The sequence below is a fragment of the Convolutriloba macropyga genome, chromosome 5, assembly GCF_964194025.1.
Source record: "Convolutriloba macropyga chromosome 5, txConMacr16.3, whole genome shotgun sequence".
In the NCBI taxonomy this organism is placed as follows: domain Eukaryota; kingdom Metazoa; phylum Xenacoelomorpha; order Acoela; family Convolutidae; genus Convolutriloba; species Convolutriloba macropyga.
The window spans coordinates 56,869,307-56,889,199 of record NC_134472.1 but is presented as its reverse complement, the minus strand read 5'-3'; the positions used below and the strand labels follow the sequence as shown (position 1 = coordinate 56,889,199).

Below are 19,893 nucleotides of genomic sequence, written 5' to 3'. Positions count from 1 at the left end.
CGGCTGTCAAATTTTTGATTTTTATATGGGGTAGGAATGTCTGTTCATACCCGAGATTATTAAAATTTTATCTTTTCACTAACTGAATCGTTTCACGCCGTACCTAAATTTCAATCACTTCGCTTGAGGAACGTTCTTAGCAAATTTTTCCTTCCTAACTTTCACTTAATTCAACCTTTGTCTGTTGTCTATCAGTTGCCCGCCGAATCAAACAACTCAATTTAACGCATAGATATACCAGGCAACTCACCCTAACCACATATCTTCTAAATTAGCCTGTTTCGCGCCGCGAATCATCCCATTTCAGATAAATACACTATTGGTGTATGACATGGCGGAGCCAGTGGGTGAAATAAGTAAGACGTTATAATGAATAGAACCGTTCTGTGAGAAAATAATTTTGACTTGCAATTTCGTACAAGGTACTCACTCGACTGGCTAGTTCTTACCAGTAACCTATTCGACTTGCAGGTTGTTAGAAGTTAACCATTCGACCAGCAACTTCTTAACGTTTAACCATTCGGCTCACAAGTTCTTACAATTAGCCAATCCACTTGCAACTTCTTACAAGTTATCTCTTCGACTCGCAAGTTCTTCCAAATTAACACTTAGACTTGCAAGTTTTTACAAGTTAACCATTCGACTCGCAACTTCTTACAAATTAACCATTCGACTTGCAATTTCTTACAAGTTGACCATTTGACCTGCAAGGTCATTCAATTTAACAAGCCGACTTATAAATTCTTATACGTTATGGTTATAAGTTAACCATTCGATTTGTAACTTCTCAAAAATTAACTATTCGACATGCAACTTCTTTTACGTTAGCCATTCGACTTCCAAGTTCTTACATGTTAATTATTCGACTTGCATGTTCTTACAGGTCAACCATTCGACTAGCTGCTTCATACATATTTACCTTTCCTCTTGCAAGTTCCTAAAAATAAAAGATTTGACTTGCAACTTCTTTTACGTTAACCATCGTCTTGCAAGTTTTAAAATGTTAATCATTCGACTGGCATGTTCTTACAAGTCAACCATTCGAATTGCAAGTTGTTATAAGTTAATCAGCCGTTTTCGCCCAGGAACTTAGGTACAACTATCTCCATGCTGAGGGATGATTGGAACACTATTTTAAAAATTGCTGTAAACTCTGGTGGAATAAAGGAGTTTTTTTGTTGCAAAAATCTAAGCGCTGAGCAGTGAATGCCATTAACTCAACCGTTCAACCTCTTTTTATTGCGTTCAACGCATTTCTTTTTACAAAAAAGTTAAAACATCAAACCTAGAAATAGTAAAGTGCATTTGAAATAGCGTGAAATTGAGTGGAATTAAGATGTAATATAAACCGAAGAGCACTGAAATATTTTTAAGTCTTTTAACTTATTGAACTTATTTACTCAATAATTTTGTTTCAAACTTCGATGCTGTTCCACTCTTTTCTTGTGCAATTGTTTACTTGAACTGCATTCTCTCTAAGTTTTGTAAATAGACAACTGTTGCAAAAATCTGTCCAAATTATACAACCGAAGGAACGGAACATGTAAAATAGCCCGTCGAATTTTTAATGATGGCTAGATTGAGTCATAGTTTGAAAGTTTTTTTTTACTTTGACAGCTTTTCAGTTCTCACACAACCAAGGCTTTTCGCGACACATGATTTGATCTTTGAACCACCCAAAGGTTATTTGTGGAGTGTCATAGTCGAACTGTTTGGACCATAGGTTTGTGGGTTCATCGTTATTGTGTTCCCGAGAAATCAGAATGTATGGTTTCTCCCTATCCTCGTAATCCGCAGCTCGTCGAATTGGGCCAGGTCCAAAACCCACCTCTGTGATTATGTTGGCACAGACTGGCCCATAATAACGACCCTAAAAATTTACACCTTCGATTTTGTCTCTAAAAGATACAAGAGTAAATCTGCTAATCGGAGAATTTGTTAAAAAATGCAACTCCGAACCACTGTCAGGGGGGGGGGGGGTGGTGAATTGATGAAATGTTGCAGAATCATGTAAGTATTGTTGAAATTGTATTTTCTCAGAGTAACATTAAATAACACGTTCGCTTAGCCTTAGAAATAATTAGCTAGGATCTTTCACAACCCATAACCCTTTACCCAGGTGCGTCGCTTTTAATCATAACAAGAGGAACATTCGAATCTCTTGAGAGCTGCATTATGAAGTCCGTCATTGGAGGACACAACAGTTCATTTACATCGAATCCCCCACTCCGCCAAAATCTTAGAGATGTATCCTGTTTTTTTTTAGTTTCTTAGATATTTTGAGAAGAAGTTTTCTTCCTGAATGCAAATGCAGTGAACACCTTTATTGAGCCATAAATGTACCGATATATCGCTATTACCTGTATGTAATTGAGAGGCATGCTGTTGTTTGTGTAATCCATCAGTTTCTCCAGGTACTCATCGGGTGACCAGGCCATGTTTCTGAGTCCATACTGAACGTACATGGCTGTCTGCCCCTCACAACAATCCTCTGTAAGAAAAGGGTTCCCCACAAAACAAAATTTCAAATAATCAGTATACGCTGTCAGTAAGATATCAGTTTCAAGACAGGTAGAAGTCACGTGGTCTGATTTTTTTTATCTGCTTGGCCTATTTCATTCCTATAGTTTCGATCTGTTTGGCCCAGACAGAAAAGTCAAACAGGTCCATAAAAAGCTAAGTTTTTTAAAACTGCGTGATAATAACCAAAACTGTTAGCTTTCTTGAGTCAGCAATCAATTAACTGGAATAATCAGAGACCAGTGCGAAAGACACCTGCCAGTTTATTTCAAAGATTTTAGTATTCTGATTTGATTTTCTAGGGCAATAACTAAACTTAATAGCCAACAAAAACAAATGTAAATAGCTTTTTTCAACCTGCTAGTGTGACTATTTAGTTTTAACCAATTCCTTGAATTTTGTTTTTGATTAGAGCCGGAGTGATACATGAAAACTTATAAGATTCATCTGCAGGTCTAATTCGTATTTTGTTTAGGCAGTCTGGCGCCAATCAGTCTATATTCTGGATTCTTGACTTAGTATTTAGTCTCTTTCATACTTTGGGTCCGGAGTTTTTGACCATTAACTTTAATCCTGAATTTAATCACAGTCTCCGTCTGGCTCTACATTATTTTCGGGGTTGAAAACAATTTAAGGTGCGTTAATGAAGTTCAATTTCGCAAAATGAAGTGAAATTCCAATCAGTAAACTGGCTCAGCCTTTAACATTAAATTTGCGCCTAATTTTCTTTTATTTTTGTTAATTTGAAATTTATTAATTTTAAGAAAGGGTTTTCAATGAACGGTAATTGGCATCAATTGAGTCAAATAATTCCTTAAAATTGCAAACGCCTCAAATTGCTCTCAATTGGTCATTGAAGCCGTTGCTGAAACCCCCAGTAATTGGACGTGTTCAAACTTTTTCTTTTAAAAAGGAATGAAACGCAACTATAAACGCACCTCCTTCCTGTTTGCTGATCATGTTGATGGTTCTCCACCGTGTCTCGATGAGATCATAGAACCATTGTGCCATCATGGCAGGAGTCAGACCCAGGTCAGGCTGACCAACTAGTGTAGTCTGGTAGGACTCCAGACAGTAGAAATTACTAAACACATTTTTTGAAGCATTTCACGTCAATACATCAAAAAATCATTGAGTCTCATTAAATTAGTAATAACAATTATCGAAATGCTCAAGTTGCCGATCAAAAATAAGCGAATGCGACATATTTTTAAAAGGCAGCATGCGTTGAAGGCAAATTTTGCAGCTCAGCAAGAGGTGATCCATTTGTTTCTAGCCGTAAATCATTCAGCAGGCAAACATTTCAACATATTTCAAGATGTTGCATTTTTCTCATGCTATGAAAATTTCGCTGGCATAAAAAATCACCGGCAGCTGCTTAGGTAACTCCTCAGAGGTAAAAATTTGTTGATGGTAAAGGACCGAGAACAGCTCCTTATGTAGCAAACCTTTTTAGAGTAACTACTAGTATGTTATTTTGGTTGAATGTCAACACAATTTTAATCATAGTCAGAGTAAAATTTAGGACTTCAGTGAGCTGCGGCCCCATAATGTCTTAAATGACCACATTTTTGTGCTCTCCACTGAGCCAACTGGTTCACACTGCTTGAGCTTTACTATGTTATCATAAACTGATTGTAAACTTAAGCTTCTACTTATGAGAGCAATTTATATTACTTGAATGGATAGTCTAACTTAAGATGGAGATAGATATTTTTAAATGGCTTTACCTGCATTAGCCCTAGTCGTCTTTTTTGCCGAATGAGCACGTGCCCGACTAATGTCAATATGGCAGTGGAGAGAAGAGAAGGAGAGAAAGAAAACAAAACGAACGCACGAAATTGTTATTATATTTAGCTTTCAAACAATGAAGTAAATCGACCTTGGGACTGGTTTATGGGATTGGTCAGTTTAGTACGTGGAAGGTTGAAGAGCTGAAAGGAAGACGTTGAAAAATACGTTAAAAATGGAAGGCGTGAAAAAAGACGATAAAAATGAGCATACCTGAATTACCTCCGTCAAATTAGATCGAGCGTTTATTTAAATTCTGCTTTATACGCAAATACAAGAAACTTACGAAAACCTTGCGTAATCGGATTACTTACAAAAGCAAAGCTAGTTCGTCGGTATCATGATAAGGCGGGAGTGATGATGTTAAATTTGAAAGCATTAATTAATTTAAAATAACCAGTCTCTTCGAAAATTTTTCATGTAATATTTTATGTCATTTAGCTCAACATTTTAGGCCCCTAATGAAGTTCACCAACTCAGCTCTTTTACAAAAAATTTTTTATCATTTCTAGGTTCGAACTTCAGAAAACGTGATTAAGATTTCTTGTCTATAGATTCATTTTTAATAATACGATTGCTCCGCAACGATATCAATAAATTCTCACCTGTAGTTGCTGCATAGTGTCCCAAAGGGGCCTAGAGGTGTCGTCAACAGAAACACTAGAGATTCCCAGTGCTCTGGAGTGGTCGGAGGTTCTGGATTCTCAAAATTACTGTGGGCACAGTAAACACCTATTGGTAAAAATAATACTTAAACTTATTCATTTTCTATTATGTGAGAGTGCTGCTTACAATATTATCACAACATGATAGCACTCCAAAACTCAGCTATATCAGGATAGAACAAATATCGGGTCGAGGTTTGGCGTTGAATTTTCGCAAGAAATTCGGTGAATTTTACAGCGTATTTCCTACATCTTTTTGCGGTGAATGCGGTGAATTACTTATTTTCACCGCGTTCTCGGTGTTCTTACAAAAGGAAACTTCCGTACACGATTCAAACCTCTCACTTCCTTCATGTCTTCAACTTCTTATTTCACTGCACCAACTGTTACGTAAATCTATAATATTTTTTGTGAATTCAAATCAGATTCAATAATTGTTGAAAAACAAATCCGGTGAATTTTTGTAAGAAATGCGGTGAATTTGGAGGTGAATTTTGTAAGAAATGCGGTGATTTTTTATCGCACTCACCGCATTCACAATTAACACAATTTCTCACATTAACTTGCAACAAAAGCGGATGCGGTGAATTTTTGTAAGAAATGCTGTTAATTTTGCGGTGAATGTTTGGAAGAAATGAGGTGAAACTCGGTAAATTTTTTTCCACCTCATACACCGCAAATTATTACAAAATTTCACCCCAATTCTTACAAAAATTAACACAAAAACCTCGACCCGGGATATGATCAGACTAACAGATTAGCCAAACATATCAGAGAAGAAAAAAAGGTAAAAATAAGCACACGCTTAATAAGGTAGGCAAAGCAACGGACCAAATTACTTTTTTAGTTTGGTAAAAACAAATATGGCAAATCATGTTGGATGAAAAAAAAATTTAAAAAAGCAATTCGTATGAAAGCAATTATTCTTACAATGCCCTGCACACTGGTTTAGATTTAATAGATACAAAAGATCTCAACCATTGTGGACAATTTTTTTTAAAAAAATCGTGAGGTGTTTGATACTAATAAATTGAAGCAGAATTTTTTACGCCTAAAGAATATTTTACGTTCAAAAAATTATTTGGTTTTGGGATATTTTTGGGAAATGAAATTGTGACCTATTTAGAGTAGCTTTGCCAAAATTGGAGGGAATTTGTGATATATTTGAAAAAAATTTGCAAAATCCGATTATTAAAAGTACAGTTTTATATCTTATCCCCTACCCTATGTTTTGATAGCATAATGGCTTTCGTAAACCCGGAAGTCAAATTTAGATTTCCAGTTTTGAAAAAAAGTCATCAAGCTGAAAATAAGAGCATCGGTTCACTTCGTTGTGCATCCCTTAAGTAATCAAGAACCACGCATTTTAGTCTCATACTTCCTTATGTACTTTAAAATTCAACTAAATGGTCATTTGTTCGTTTCCTTCTCTCCTCTCAAAAAGTCAGACAAATTAATAATACACGAGCCTTGCGCCCACGCTGACACGCTGGTGGCATTCGACTTTTTGAGTCTGTTGGAATAAAGAAATTGCATTTATGTAAAATATAAAATTCAGTTTCACAGACAATTCACAACAACTTTCTTATTACCTTTATTATTATTTCTTCTTGTCTTGCCTGATGTCATTTTCTTTTCGTTGATTTGTTTCATAACATTTTTCCCAAATATTCAATTTTTCTAGACAATTTACTAAGAACAAAATTTGGTGCTTCGATTCAATTTTAGCCTTCAATATATTTCTCATTAAAAAGGTTATCTTGAATTTTGACATTTCTAGAAAAAACTTAGCAAATAGCCGTTCATTCGAATTGCTCAATTTGAATTTTAAATTGAATTTTTTTAAAAAAAGTCAAGGGTCTTTAATCCTAACCGAAAAACTGCAATATTTTTTCTTTAATATTTTGATCAATTATTTACCAGTTTTGCAAGTTAAAAGTTATAAGATAGCGGATGTATCCTCATTTTGTTTGATTCAAACTTTTTTTTGCATGAAATCAATTTCTTCAGTTATCGAAAGTTTTAATCAAAGAAAAGCTGAAATCTGATTTAAGTAAATAACTGATTTTTGTTGCATAAACCAAACATTAATCTATAATCTCTTTTAGAGAACATTCCACTCCACCTTGTTGGAATTAATTTTACAGTTTCAGAGGTAAGTAGTATGCTCATCTGCTATATGACTGGAGGGGGGGGGGGTCCGGACCCCCCCCCCCCCCTGCAAAGAACTTTACCACCGAAAAACTGATTTTCTCTCAGTGAAATCAAGTTTTTTGTTTAAGTTTCACCAGTCTGAGAGATTTTTCTTGTGATACGTTGACTGGTGAAACTTAAACAAAAAACTTGATTTCACTGAGAGAAAATCAGTATTTCGGTGGTAAAGTTCTTTGCAGAGGGGGGTGTCCGGACCCCCCTCCCTCCAGTCATATAGCAGCTGCCGGTTGCTGGTGTGCTGGTGTTAAGGCAACCTAGAGCAGTTCCTCATATGCTTGACGGTAAAAACTCATTTTCTATAGAACTAAAAATTTTTTTATAAGGTCTCAAACTTGAAAAAAATCAAAAATTTCAAAAATTTTTTGCGAAAAAATTTGAAATTTTTTGAAGTTCTAAAATTGTCTGAAATGGATTTTGCGCTATGAAAGAGCACTCAAAAGTGATTTTTTATAGACTTCACTTTTTTCACCTATGCAGTATGGGGGGTCGAAACTGAAAAATTTCAATTATTTGAGAAAAATTTTTCAAAGTTCAGAAATGGTCTGAAATTGATTTTGCTCTATGAAAGAGCACTCAAAACTGATTTTTTGTTGACTTGAAAATTTTCTCAGATAAGATCTCTACTATAAAAAATTGAACAATTTTCTTGAATAAAAGTCATTTTGTTAACTTGAATTTTTTCATACACAAAAAGCAATTTTTGATCATTTAATTACTTTTCCGTTTAAGAATCAGCATGACAACCATTGCGACCATAGATTTGAAAAACATTCATGAAATTTACAAACAAATAAAAGTTGACTACCCAGAATATAGTGAACGATTTGGATACTTTTTGGCAGCATGTCGTTATCTGGACCCAGACATTAACTTGGAAATAGTTCTCAAGTTGAGACCATATGGTGGACTTATTGGTATAGACAACTCCTCGTTAGACACTTACTTGAAGTCTTATAAATTCCTTCGATTACATGCAATACTTCATGACGCTTCAGGGTTTATAGCAGAGCATAGTCAGAAAGGCCCTGGATATTCCTACGTTTTACCCTGTCCAATCACAAATGCTTATATTGGTAACATGACTGGTCTAACGTTTTGCCTTTTCGTGAAAACGTTTAAAAGGAATTTGTTTAATTTGCTGGAATGTTGAATTCTGAAGTTGTTGTCTTAGATTTTGAAGGTTTTCGTCACAAAAAGTCCGGTTATATAATTAAAGAGTTATTGATTTGCTCAAACAATTATTCAGACACAATCTTATTTCTTCCACCACTGCCATACAATTCTCTTTCCGCTAGTGAGAGGAAATCTCATCAGTGGGTTAGTAGGTTCTTACACGGTTTATCTTGGAGCACTGGCAGTTATCCTTATTGGTTTCTATCCCAAATCTTTATCGCAATTAAACTTCGTTTTCCATCCGGAAAGTTTTATGCAAAAGGAAAAGAGAAATCAGAATCACTGCAAACCCTATTGCAGAAGGAAGTTGTAGATTTGGACACTCTTTTTTGCCCAAAAGTTGAAGAAATTTCTCATCCGATTAAACATTTTACTTGTGCTTTGCACTCTTTCAACTTACCCGAGAAACAAAAGAAAAAACATTGTGCTAAAAGAAAAGCACAATTGTATTTCTATTGGCTAACATTGCCCACTAATGAGCCGTCGAGTGGAGAAGGTAGCTCCTTCAGTTCTTCAAGTGAATTTATCTCCAAGTTTGACAGTTTGCAGTTGCATAACGAATGATAATCAAATAACTCTATCTTTGGTCAGAGAGGAAAAAGTAGAATCACGGGGACAATCTATTCTGAGGAAACAACAAATTGTTTGCAACATAGCTGAGGTTGAGACGCTGAAGAAATATCTTTCACTGCTCGAATATTTTCAAATGTACCATGTCTTTACAAGACAAAATGAAAAGACTGAAACTAACCCCTTTACCTATTCACAAGTCGTCAGCACCGGTTCAAGTGACCCTGGACGACGAAAGTCTCCCTGATGAAATAAAGCAGGTTGTCAGCAAAGGAAATGTGGAGTCAATTGTCTACTATGCAAAGGAATATGGCATGCAATCGAACTACAAAGTGACTTACAAGAAGGAAGACAAAGACTCTAGATATACTACATATGAATTTTTTATGGTTGAGAGAGGTACTAACAAAATAATGGGCTAACACAAAAACTGATGTCTTAATTCATTTTTGATCAAAACAACTTTTAAAATGAGTGATAAAGAAGACCAGATAGATTCCCCTGCTGGAATAGGTTTGAATGATTTAGTTTTCAATGAAGAAAATCAAGAGAGACGCTCATGGAAATTTTGTAACTCTAGTCTACCACGATCAGAAGTAGTGTATTTTACTCAAATCGTAATCATACTGTTTCTTATTGGTGTGTCTTTGATCAAACTTGTGTTTTTTATCTTGATTGTGAAGAGTCAACATTTTGGTTTTCATTGCTTTCATGCACAGTTGGCTACGCGCTTCCTAATCCGAAGCTTTGAACAAGATAATTTCAACAAGCGATAGACTATTCATGGCTGTTTGTGGGCCGTCATGCTGTGGTAAAACTGAGCTCATATTTCAAATGTTATTGAGAAACACCTTTTATCCAAAGTTTAAATCTATTTACTACTTTTATCAACACGAGCAACCAAAGTTCAGCTCTATAGAGCGTAACTTGAACATATTTTTCACAAAGTTTTCTGGATTTGATTTCATTTCACATTTGGAAAACTGCCTGCTTGTTTTTGACGATTCTTGCGAGGAAATTTTCAATGACAAAGAATTTTCGAAACTCGCAACTGCTGGACGTCATAGAAATATTAGCGTCATTTACGTTAAGCATAACTTATTCCAACAGAGTAAATGGTCAAGAACAATTGATCTCAACACAACCCACATCATTTTGTTCAAATCGCCTAGAGACATACAGCAGATCACCTATATTGGTAAATAGTTAAATAACACAAGTTTTTTAAAAGAAAGCTACGAATTAGCAACAAAATTACCCTTTGGACACTTACTCATCGACTTGGATCCAAAAACTTCAGACTCCTTGCGTTATTGTTCAAATATTGTACAACCAGGTCCAACAATTTTTTATCTACCTTCCTCCAAAGCGGTTATCACTAATTTGACAGATGAGAGAGAAAGAGTTATGTATGCTAAAGCAAATGCTCGAGCTGTCTGATAGTAATATCAGAAAGTTCCTCAAAGAAGCACCAAATAGTTTTATAAATTTTCTGTGTGAGTGTTTGCTCAATGTAATTAATGGCAATGTTCCAGTCAACAAACAGTTATTAACTAAACAAGAGGACTCATTTAAGCAGTTATTATCAAAGGAAACAAGTCTGAAGAAAAAACGATTTATTTTAGCAAAAAAATCAGAACTTATCAAAGCAATAGGCTTCTCGTGCTATCTTTATTTAAAAGTCCAATAATGCATGCAGAAGAATTTATCAAAAAATCCAGCCAAGGAAGAAATTTTTGATAATCCAGTATATCAACAAAAAGCCACTCAATTATCGCTCCAACAAAGATCTAATCCAAATTTTGAGCAGAGCAGTGGAAAAAAAGATGCTAACACAAGCACTGATAGACTGATCACGAGAACAAGGAGTATTGGTGATGGAACAAGTGATCCCGATGATGTAAAATCGGAATCATTTGTTAGTGATGACAGTGAAATCGAACCTGTAGTGAAAAAACAAAAAGATTCAGCCTTTGACTCAATAATGCTCGAACTAAAACTAATGGATGAAAATAAAACAAAAAGAGCAGCAATTATCCTGAAAAAAATTTTTGATTCCGATACTGTTTCTATTAGTGAAGATAATAATGTTCTCCATATTGAAGATGAACCTCAAGGAGTGAAGGTGACAAATTTCTTGTACAATTTACAACAACCTACCAAAAAAATTGACGTGCAAAAGTACTCCAGAATATAAAGTGAACTTGATATTGCAGCGCACTTGGTTTACAATACTCATGCAAAAAAAGTACTTGATGAGTTTTACAAGGAAGCAGAGGAAGAGCAACCGACTCGAAAACAAAAGCAGCAGCAGCAACAAAAACAACCAAGAGGAGGATCTGAAACAAAAGAAAAGAACGCAAAACCAAAAGTCGATGAGAGCAAAAAGAAGACAGACGAAAACACGAGTAGAAAAGACTGGGCTCTCTATAGATGATGTGAAGAAACTTGACAACCTCTTTTTAAAAGGACCTGCGTCATTTGGAAACGCAAAAAGACTGCAAAATTTGAGTAAATTATCAATGAAAAAAGTAAAAATGTATCTGGAAACGAAACCATCCTTCACCAAATATCGTTCACGTCGCCTCAGATTTCCAAGGCTTAAAGTAATTGTTAACGACCTAAATGAGATCTGGTCCGTAGATCTAGCATTTGTTGATAAACTTGCAAAGTACAACCGTGGTGTAAGATACCTTCTCGTTGCAGTTAACTGTCTCTCAAGATATCTCAGGGTTGAACCACTAAAAACAAAATATGCTACAGAAACTGCACAAGCTTTCAAAAAGATGATCAAACATAAACAACCTAAAAAAGTTTGGGTTGATGATGGCACGGAGTTCCTCGGTGCTTTCAAAAACCTTTGCAACAAACGCGGAATTCATTTATACAGTACTTTCAGTGAGAAAAAGTCTGCTTTTGCTGAAAGAAATATACGTTCCCTCAAGAATATAATATACAGATACTTAGAAGAAAAGTGGACTTATTCATATGTAGATAAACTGGATTCGTTTGTTAAAACTATCAATTCTAGAGTTAATCGAACAATCAAACTTTCTCCAAACAAAGTCACAAAAAAAGACGTTCCGCGGCTTGTAGCGTTGATCGCCAATACAACATTTTCTCAAAAACCAAAATTTTTTGTTGGTGATCCCGTACGAATTTTGAAAAAGGAGGAGACGTTTGGAAAGGGTTACAAACAGTCTTTTACAGACGAGATTTTTGAGATTTCGTCCATCCCAACATTGAACCCTCCAACGTACTCACTTATTGATACCGATAAAGAAATTATTCAGGGTATATTCTATCAACCCGAACTCCAATTAGTACGAGAATCTCCTTTGCACAATGGAAAGTAAACGTTTTGAAGATGAATTTACGGTACATGTAATCTCCTCCGCTTCGATGGAGATCTTTGATCAAAACACATTGGCTTCATTCAGAAACTTTTTCAATGATGAAATACAACTGTCGGGAGACTGGAGAGTAGCTTTGAGTGAAATTATTTTTCCAACAAAAAAAGAACACATCACAAACGGGGTCCTAACTTCTTACAGTTTGGGTGGTTTAGAAGATCACCAACGGAGTAGCTCTGGAGACAATGTCATATCACGTCCATACAATGGTGAGCGATTAGCTTTCATGCCAGGAACTTTTGATACTGTGCCACAGTTGTTAGCTACTATTAAAAGAACTGTTGGTTTACCAAATTTTTCTTTCAGAGAAATTAAAAGTTCCGGTAAATTTGAAATTGTCTTTGGAAAATACGAGGGAATTACGTTTCCAAGCGATGAAATTTCTAGCATTATTGGTTTCAAGGGTGTCCCTGATGGACGAGGAACACACATTGGGTACAAAATGGACACAACTGCAAATAAACTGATGAAAAAAGATGATACCAAGGCTTTTATGGGTGACTTTCCAGCTGATCTGTGCGCCGGGAAACATTTGATATTCATTTATACAAACATTATTGAGTATCAATACGTTGGCGATGCGAAAGCACCTTTATTACGAGTCATTGATTCAAAACAACGGTTGAAAAACGGTAGCATCTGTGAGCTTGAACCAACACACAGAATAGTTTTTTCGAATTTGGACTACAAAAAACTTCTTTCAAATACAATTCAGTCAATTTCTATAGAACTACGCACCAAACAGGTCTCACCAAACAGGTCGCACCAAACTACGCATAAACAGGTCAATTAGTCCCCTTTTCAGGGACCGGTAAAGTCATTCTGACGTTACAGTTCAAAAAATTTGGTGAGTAAAAGCAATGGAATCTTACTACACCAATCAAGCATCTGCATTGCCTTACTTTTCGGGGCATTATAGGCAAAGAGGTAGCGGCTTTGGAGCTTTGGCAAGTGGTATTGGAAGAATCGCTCTACCTCTTGCAAGAAAATTTATTATACCAGCAGCAAAACGTGTTGGAAAAGAACTTCTGTTACAGAGCGTACCAGAGTTAATGGACGTCGTCAGTAAAAAAAAATCTCCAAAACAAGCGCTGAAAAACACGACATCAAATACAGTCAAAAAGCAAACAGGAGGTTCATTGGCACTGCGAATGAGACAAAGACGAATGAATCGTAGACGATCTAAACGCTCAGGTTCAAAAGCCAGAAAAGGTAGCAAAAAAAGAAAGGTAGTCATTTCAAAACACAAACAGCCAAAGAGAAGTCGGTCGGATTTCTTTGCCAAAGTTAAAGATGATCGGTAATATGTTACCAACAGAGGCAACACATAGTTCTTTGGATTTATTTGAAAAACCAGCGCTTCTTGTAACTTTTGATGGCAGCTTTTGTCAAAAAGTAGGACCAGTTTACAGTCCTAACGGACCCATGCTTGAGTTTGAGGTTGCCGGAGACAGAAATAATTTTATTGATCTGCAAAAAATTTTCCTTGAAATCAAATGCAAGATAGTTCAGGCATCTGAAGCTGATTTAAAATATGATGCTGGAGCTGCGGCAGATGTAACTAAAACAGACGCTCCTTACTTTTGTAATAATGTTTTACATTCACTCTTTTCTGACTGTACAGTATCAGCCAACGGATTAAAAATTTCAAATGCGAATGGAAATTATGCTCACAAAAGTTTCATTGAAACCGAATTTTCTCACAACAAAGACGCAAAAGCTACTTGGTTGGCTTGCCATGGTTATTCGTACGAGGATAATCCTGGAGCGATAGCAACAGCTGAAGTTAACAGACGAAAAGCTTTGGTTAGACAATCTGCTGAATGTACTTTTTATGGAAAAGTGGCAGTAGATTTTTTTTCATGCGATCGTCATCTTTTGAGTGGAGTCACTCTGCGAATTTCATTTCGACGATCAATAGATGATTTTGTTATAATTTCTGACGATGCTGGAAAATCATACAAAGTGAAAGTTATTGAAGCTAATTTGTATGTGAGAAAAATGACGCTGAACGATGACGTGGTCTCTGCAATTGAAAAAACTTTACTATCAAGCCCAGCGTCCTATCCTTACTTGGAAACTATAACAAAAACATTTCTGGCTTCCACTGGTTTACAAAGTTGGAAACAGGAAGATGTATTTAGCAGGGAGCCTATTCGACGCCTTGCCATTTGTCTGAACACAAATGAAGCTTTCTTAGGAAGCAAGCAACTCAATCCCTTTCACTTTCGTAAATTTAATCTAGAGCAAATTTGTATTTACCGAAATGGACTCCCCGTTGCTGACAGCCCAATTAATACAGCTGACATAAAACGTTTGTACTACAACACAATGTCAGATTTAGCCTATATTGACAATGGACATGGAATAAGTTTGTCTGAATACCCCAACCATTTGATTATGGTGTTTGATCTCACCAGCACCCAGTAGGCGTCTCATGACTTTATTCACCCTGAACTTACTAATTGTTCAATATTATTTGAACTTAAGTTTTCAGCCGCTTTGCCCAGTAATATTGAAATTTTTATAATTGGTGAAAAAGCAAGCACAATTTTTATCGATTCTGCCCGAAGAGTTTCAAAAAATCATATTCTTACAAACTGATGGATGAAAACCAAATAAACAACTTCGTTCAAGGATGTAAGCTTTTAAAGTACAAGTTCGTGGGTGTCTTCGCAGCTGACAATTTCCCTGTTAATCTATCTCACAACAAATTCATTATAGTGAATGTATCAACTTCTCAGTCAATTGGAACACATTGGACACTTATTTGTCGAAAAAATGGAGAATATGTTTTTGCGGATCCGTTGGGACAAAATTTAACATCATATAAACATATACACAATAGATTTATTTCCTCTGCTGTTGATATTCGAACTGTGTATGAATTGCTAAGAAACCAGCCTATTCAAAAACCAAACTCAAAAATGTGTGGTTTATTTTGCATTTATATTGCTCATTATCTTTTTGGTGAAAAAGAAATTGTAAAGATGAGTGATGTTGATTTGATACGTTTTGCGCTTCATATGATGCTCTAACATTACTAACATGATTTGATGAAATAATTTTTTTTTTCAAAACTTTATTTTTTCTTCAAAAACTAAGCGTACACACAAAACATCATTGTCAATATTTAATTTTCCATAGCCACTCATAAAAATATCCATTATTTGACAAAAAGCACCTGCATGAGGACCATACAAAATGTTTTCAAATCTCTTTAGAGTTTCAGTTGATAACCAGTCAGTTTGTATTTGCTGATTTGATGTTTTCTCAACATTACCCAGAGATTTGTAAGCAGCAATTCCATTTTGGCGGTGATTTTTGCTCGGGACATTGCTCAAATTTGGTAAACGCTTCTGAATTGCGGTTGCTTCTCCTTTTGTCGGCGGTGCTGAACCGTTGTATTCCACAGCTAGTTTTAGTTTTTCTAAAATCTCTCCATTTGTTTCCACTGTGGTCCCGTTTGAAAAAAAAGTTTTGAAGGTTGTGTACAAACAAGGAAATGTATAAAGTTTATTTCGTTTCATTATTTCCGTAGAAACGTCAGACAAATCAAACAACACATGATAATGGTTAGAGGGTAACACTTCACAATAGTCGTTTTCAAAATGCATGCATACAGCGTAATTCCTGGCAAACATTGAAGATGGTTTCTCTTCAGAGACGAAAAACCTGAAATTCTTTTGAAATTGTTTAAAGTAAGCAGGTGAGCGCTCATACATAGCTTCCACCATATTGTCAAACGATTTTTTTATTCAGATATTTCGTGCTCGTCGTCTTTTTGCTTCAACTTTGGTTTCTTTGCTGTTGGTGCCTTAGCTGTTATATCAGTATCATTAGAATTGTTAGCAATGGCTCGAATCTTTGGAGATTTTTTCATCAGCTTTTCAAACTCTTCAAGTGTTAGTGTTATTCTTTGTTGAAATTCATAGTCATGTTCAGCTTTTTTGAATAATTTTAAAAAAACGTAACTTCCAGTTTTTTCATAAGACTTAATCGTTGCTCTGATCAAACGTTTTTCACTTTTGGAAACGTCAAAATGAACGTCACCAAACTCGGCGTCTTTCTCAGCTGTAAATGGCATTGTACAATTCTTTGCCCAAATTTTTGTGTCAAACTGTTTTCAATTGAAAATGAAATAGCAATGAATTTCTATGGAAATCAAATTTAAACACACTTACAGAAATGTGTGAGCTAAAATTAGAATTCTTCAACTGATAAGAAAAACGTGTAAAATACAACGTTTACCTACATGGTAGTTGTATGTTTAGCTACACGGTTAGCTAACAGAAATATTAATTGCAAACTGCCATGTGTCAAACACATGTATCTCTACAGTATCTACAACAAACAGCGAGATTGATTTGAACACAAACACACACACACACACACAAATGTATAAACTTAAAACAATATTCTTCACCTGATAAGAATAGCGTGTAAAATATAACGTTAACCTACATGATAGCTGTACGTTTAGCTAAATGGTTAGCTAACAGACACAGTAACTGCAAACTACCATGGGTCAGACACATGTATCTCTGTATTTTCAACAAACAACTAGTTTTAACTTTGTTCAATAAATAAAACTTTATTATAAGGTAGAGTAACCTGTGGGGGTGTGTCAGCAGATTATATTTGGGAGTGGAGCTAATAAATGAAACCTATATTTTCTTGAAGTTCTTCAACAGTATAGAAACAATTTAAAATCAACAATTGCACATACATGCACAGAGAAAATTTGTCATTTGGCTTGAATTTTGTACACTTAATTATTTCTTTCATTTCTCAATTTCTGTAACGCCAAGAAATTACATAAAATCATACTTGCTGTTTTACTTTTCAACTTTAAAAAATACCCTACCAAAAACCAGAAAATAATGTCTTATTATATCCTCACAGAAGAAGAAAATTCTTGGGAACGAACTTTGGTGTATCAAACACACCACGAGAACTTCTTAGTGGTTGTCCAGCAGAAGCGATACAACGAGAAAGATGAATGGAACACCCTCAACCATTGCCTGCTCCCGAAAATATTTGTCAACTTCATGGCCAAGTTACCTGAAAAACAACCAACAGACACACATGGCGGCGCAATTTTCACTTCTGGAGGCATTATTCCTCCATCTAAAGTCCCAGACAATCTCTCCTCATATAATATTGTTGATCTACCGGAGAACCTGAAAAAAGTATTCTATAAATATGATTGCGATATGGTACCATTCTTCGAAAATCAACTCGGTGTTGTAGAAGCTTGCGACAGTTTGGCTGATCTCTGGGGACTAGCACGATCACCCGAATCACCTTTTCAGCCAAGACCATGTACAACGCCGGTGAGAGATCCTAGTCCCAGTGTATCGTCATTTGAGAGCAGTCCGTCACTTTTCTCGAAATTGTGGGAAAAACAAATCAGCGATCAGCGAAGTGCAAGTGCTCTTCTGGACAACCTCTCCGGGACAAACTTTGAGACACCAGTAGAAAACAAGCAATCAGAAGGGGGAGAATCAACACCAGAACCTGACTCCACTACAACTCCACTAAACAGAGAAACACAACGTGTACTGAAAGCTCTAAGAAAGAGAAGACACTTAACCAGTGCGAGAGAGCTTTTCATAAACTCTGATTAACTTTAATATTGCTCCAATCGAATAATACAAAAATAATTAAAAAGCTTGTAAACGAATTCTCGTTCACTCTTTTCAAACCGTTTTTTTCTGTTGTAAAACTAAATTGATTGAGATTTCATTCTTTAAAAAACAGTTATTTAAAACATTTTCTTCATTAGAGAAAAATGGTTGATTCGTTAAACGTCGAGTTGTTTTTATGCAGCTGAGAACCCGAATATATAATAGATCCAGAACAGATCAGGAAAAAATGATCTTAATTCGACTGCAAAGAAAATCAAAAATTTGTATACAATTTTCTGTTTACCCTCCCAATTTAATTTTCAAAATGTTGCAAATTAAATTAAATGCAGCTTCAAAATTTCTCAGTTCTTTACGGTTTCTTTTCTGGCATTGTGGTGGTTAATTTGCCAAGTCAGCTTTTGAACAAAAAAATTGCAAATTTCTGAAGAAAGTTATTTTAGTCTAATAACGGTATATGGTGCAAAACTTTGAAAATTTGATTTTTCTTTCAAAATTTTCAACAAGAAGTGATAAAATTGTTGACAGAGAATGTACAAAATTGACCATGCTGTTAGCTTCCGACGAAAAAGAATTGTAATCATCATATTTTTTGGAGTTATCTTCAATTTTCAACACAAAATTTTTCAAAAATGCAAAATTTTTCAATTTTTTCCAACTTATTTCAAAATCTGGATATACGATTTTGGATTTTTCATTCACGGCTGTCAGGTAACTGTTTATGGATGATGCTTGACCAATTTTTGAGAATCAAAGCAAAATTTTGTTCATAATGTACTAAGAGATCAAAGCTGACAACTGAATAACTAATAACTTACGAAATTTGTTGTTTTTTCATTTTTTTTCTCATAGTTACTCTGATTTTTCTTGTGCATATTAGGGATGTAATTATCCAGGCTGCTAGTTCCTGAAAAAAATTATTACACTCTTTAGTTTTTTTCCAAGTTATCTTCAAATTTTTAACAAAATTTTATAAGAATTGTATAATTTTAGGACTTTTTTTCAACTTATCTCAAAACCTGGATATACGATTTTGGATTTTTCATTCTGAGCTAACAGGTAACTGTTCATAGAGGATAGTTGGACAGTTTTTGAAAAGCAAAGCAAAAATTTTTTCATAACGAACAAAGAGATCTAATCTTGAACCAATATTCTTTTTGTTCTCAGATTTAGAACCGTATTACGACAGTTTTTATAAAGAGACCATGTTTCTTCTTTTACTCAGCTGAGATTGGTCTGGAGAAACAAAAATTCATTCAACTCACGCCCCTAGTCTGTAGTAACATATCAGTAACTTGTTCTGTTTTAACAAGTTTTGAGGTATGTTAACACTCAGGTCTAAATATGGGCCCCTGAATACATTGAAATTAAACAAACATTGTTAACTTGGGCGTGCAAGGTTAGATCTTGAATGAATTCCTTTAGACTTTCTCTGACCTATCTTTGAATTATAGCGCCAAATGCAAGTAATACTATCTATAAAACAGTTTTACTCTACAAATGTTTCAGCCATAAAATCAGAGTTTGATAAGAAATTCAAAAAACTGGGTATATGTGGATTTGTTGAATACCTAAATATCTATACAAAGTAAGACTGATAAGAACTTCACCTGTAAACTTTGGTATGTGTATATTTACAAAACAGCAAGTACAGGTTCAAAGTTGTATAAGATAAAATCTACACGAGGCAAATGTTAATTCTCTATATTCTGAACTTCAATTACCTTATCCTGACTTTTTGAGGTAGGCGTGCATGAAATTCCATAGAAAGTTTGTCAAACCCCACGCTCAATTATTTTATTTTCTCACTTAGTTTCATTCTTTCAAGTTGACAAATTCTTCAAGCTTCAACTGAAATAAACTCTCAAAATCTTTCCTTCAACACTCAAAACAATTACA

At 35.1% G+C, this 19,893-nt stretch overlaps 2 protein-coding genes across 8 annotated transcripts in view; one reads left to right on the top strand and one right to left on the bottom strand.

Annotated features, from left to right (window-relative positions):
• The window catches only part of LOC142339489 (Golgi apparatus protein 1-like), a 443,079-nt gene that overhangs the window by 69,309 nt on the left and 353,877 nt on the right, over positions 1 to 19,893 (top strand). The gene's annotated exons all lie outside the window — the stretch shown is intronic.
• LOC142340424 (uncharacterized) lies at positions 1,497 to 5,330 on the bottom strand. Its single transcript, XM_075391000.1, has 5 exons — positions 5,315 to 5,330; positions 4,917 to 5,043; positions 3,459 to 3,604; positions 2,361 to 2,491; positions 1,497 to 1,870 (listed from the first exon to the last, which is right to left on the bottom strand). Exons 1-5 carry the CDS (start codon positions 5,328 to 5,330, stop codon positions 1,622 to 1,624), a joined length of 669 nt encoding a protein of 222 aa, XP_075247115.1. The 3' UTR covers positions 1,497 to 1,621.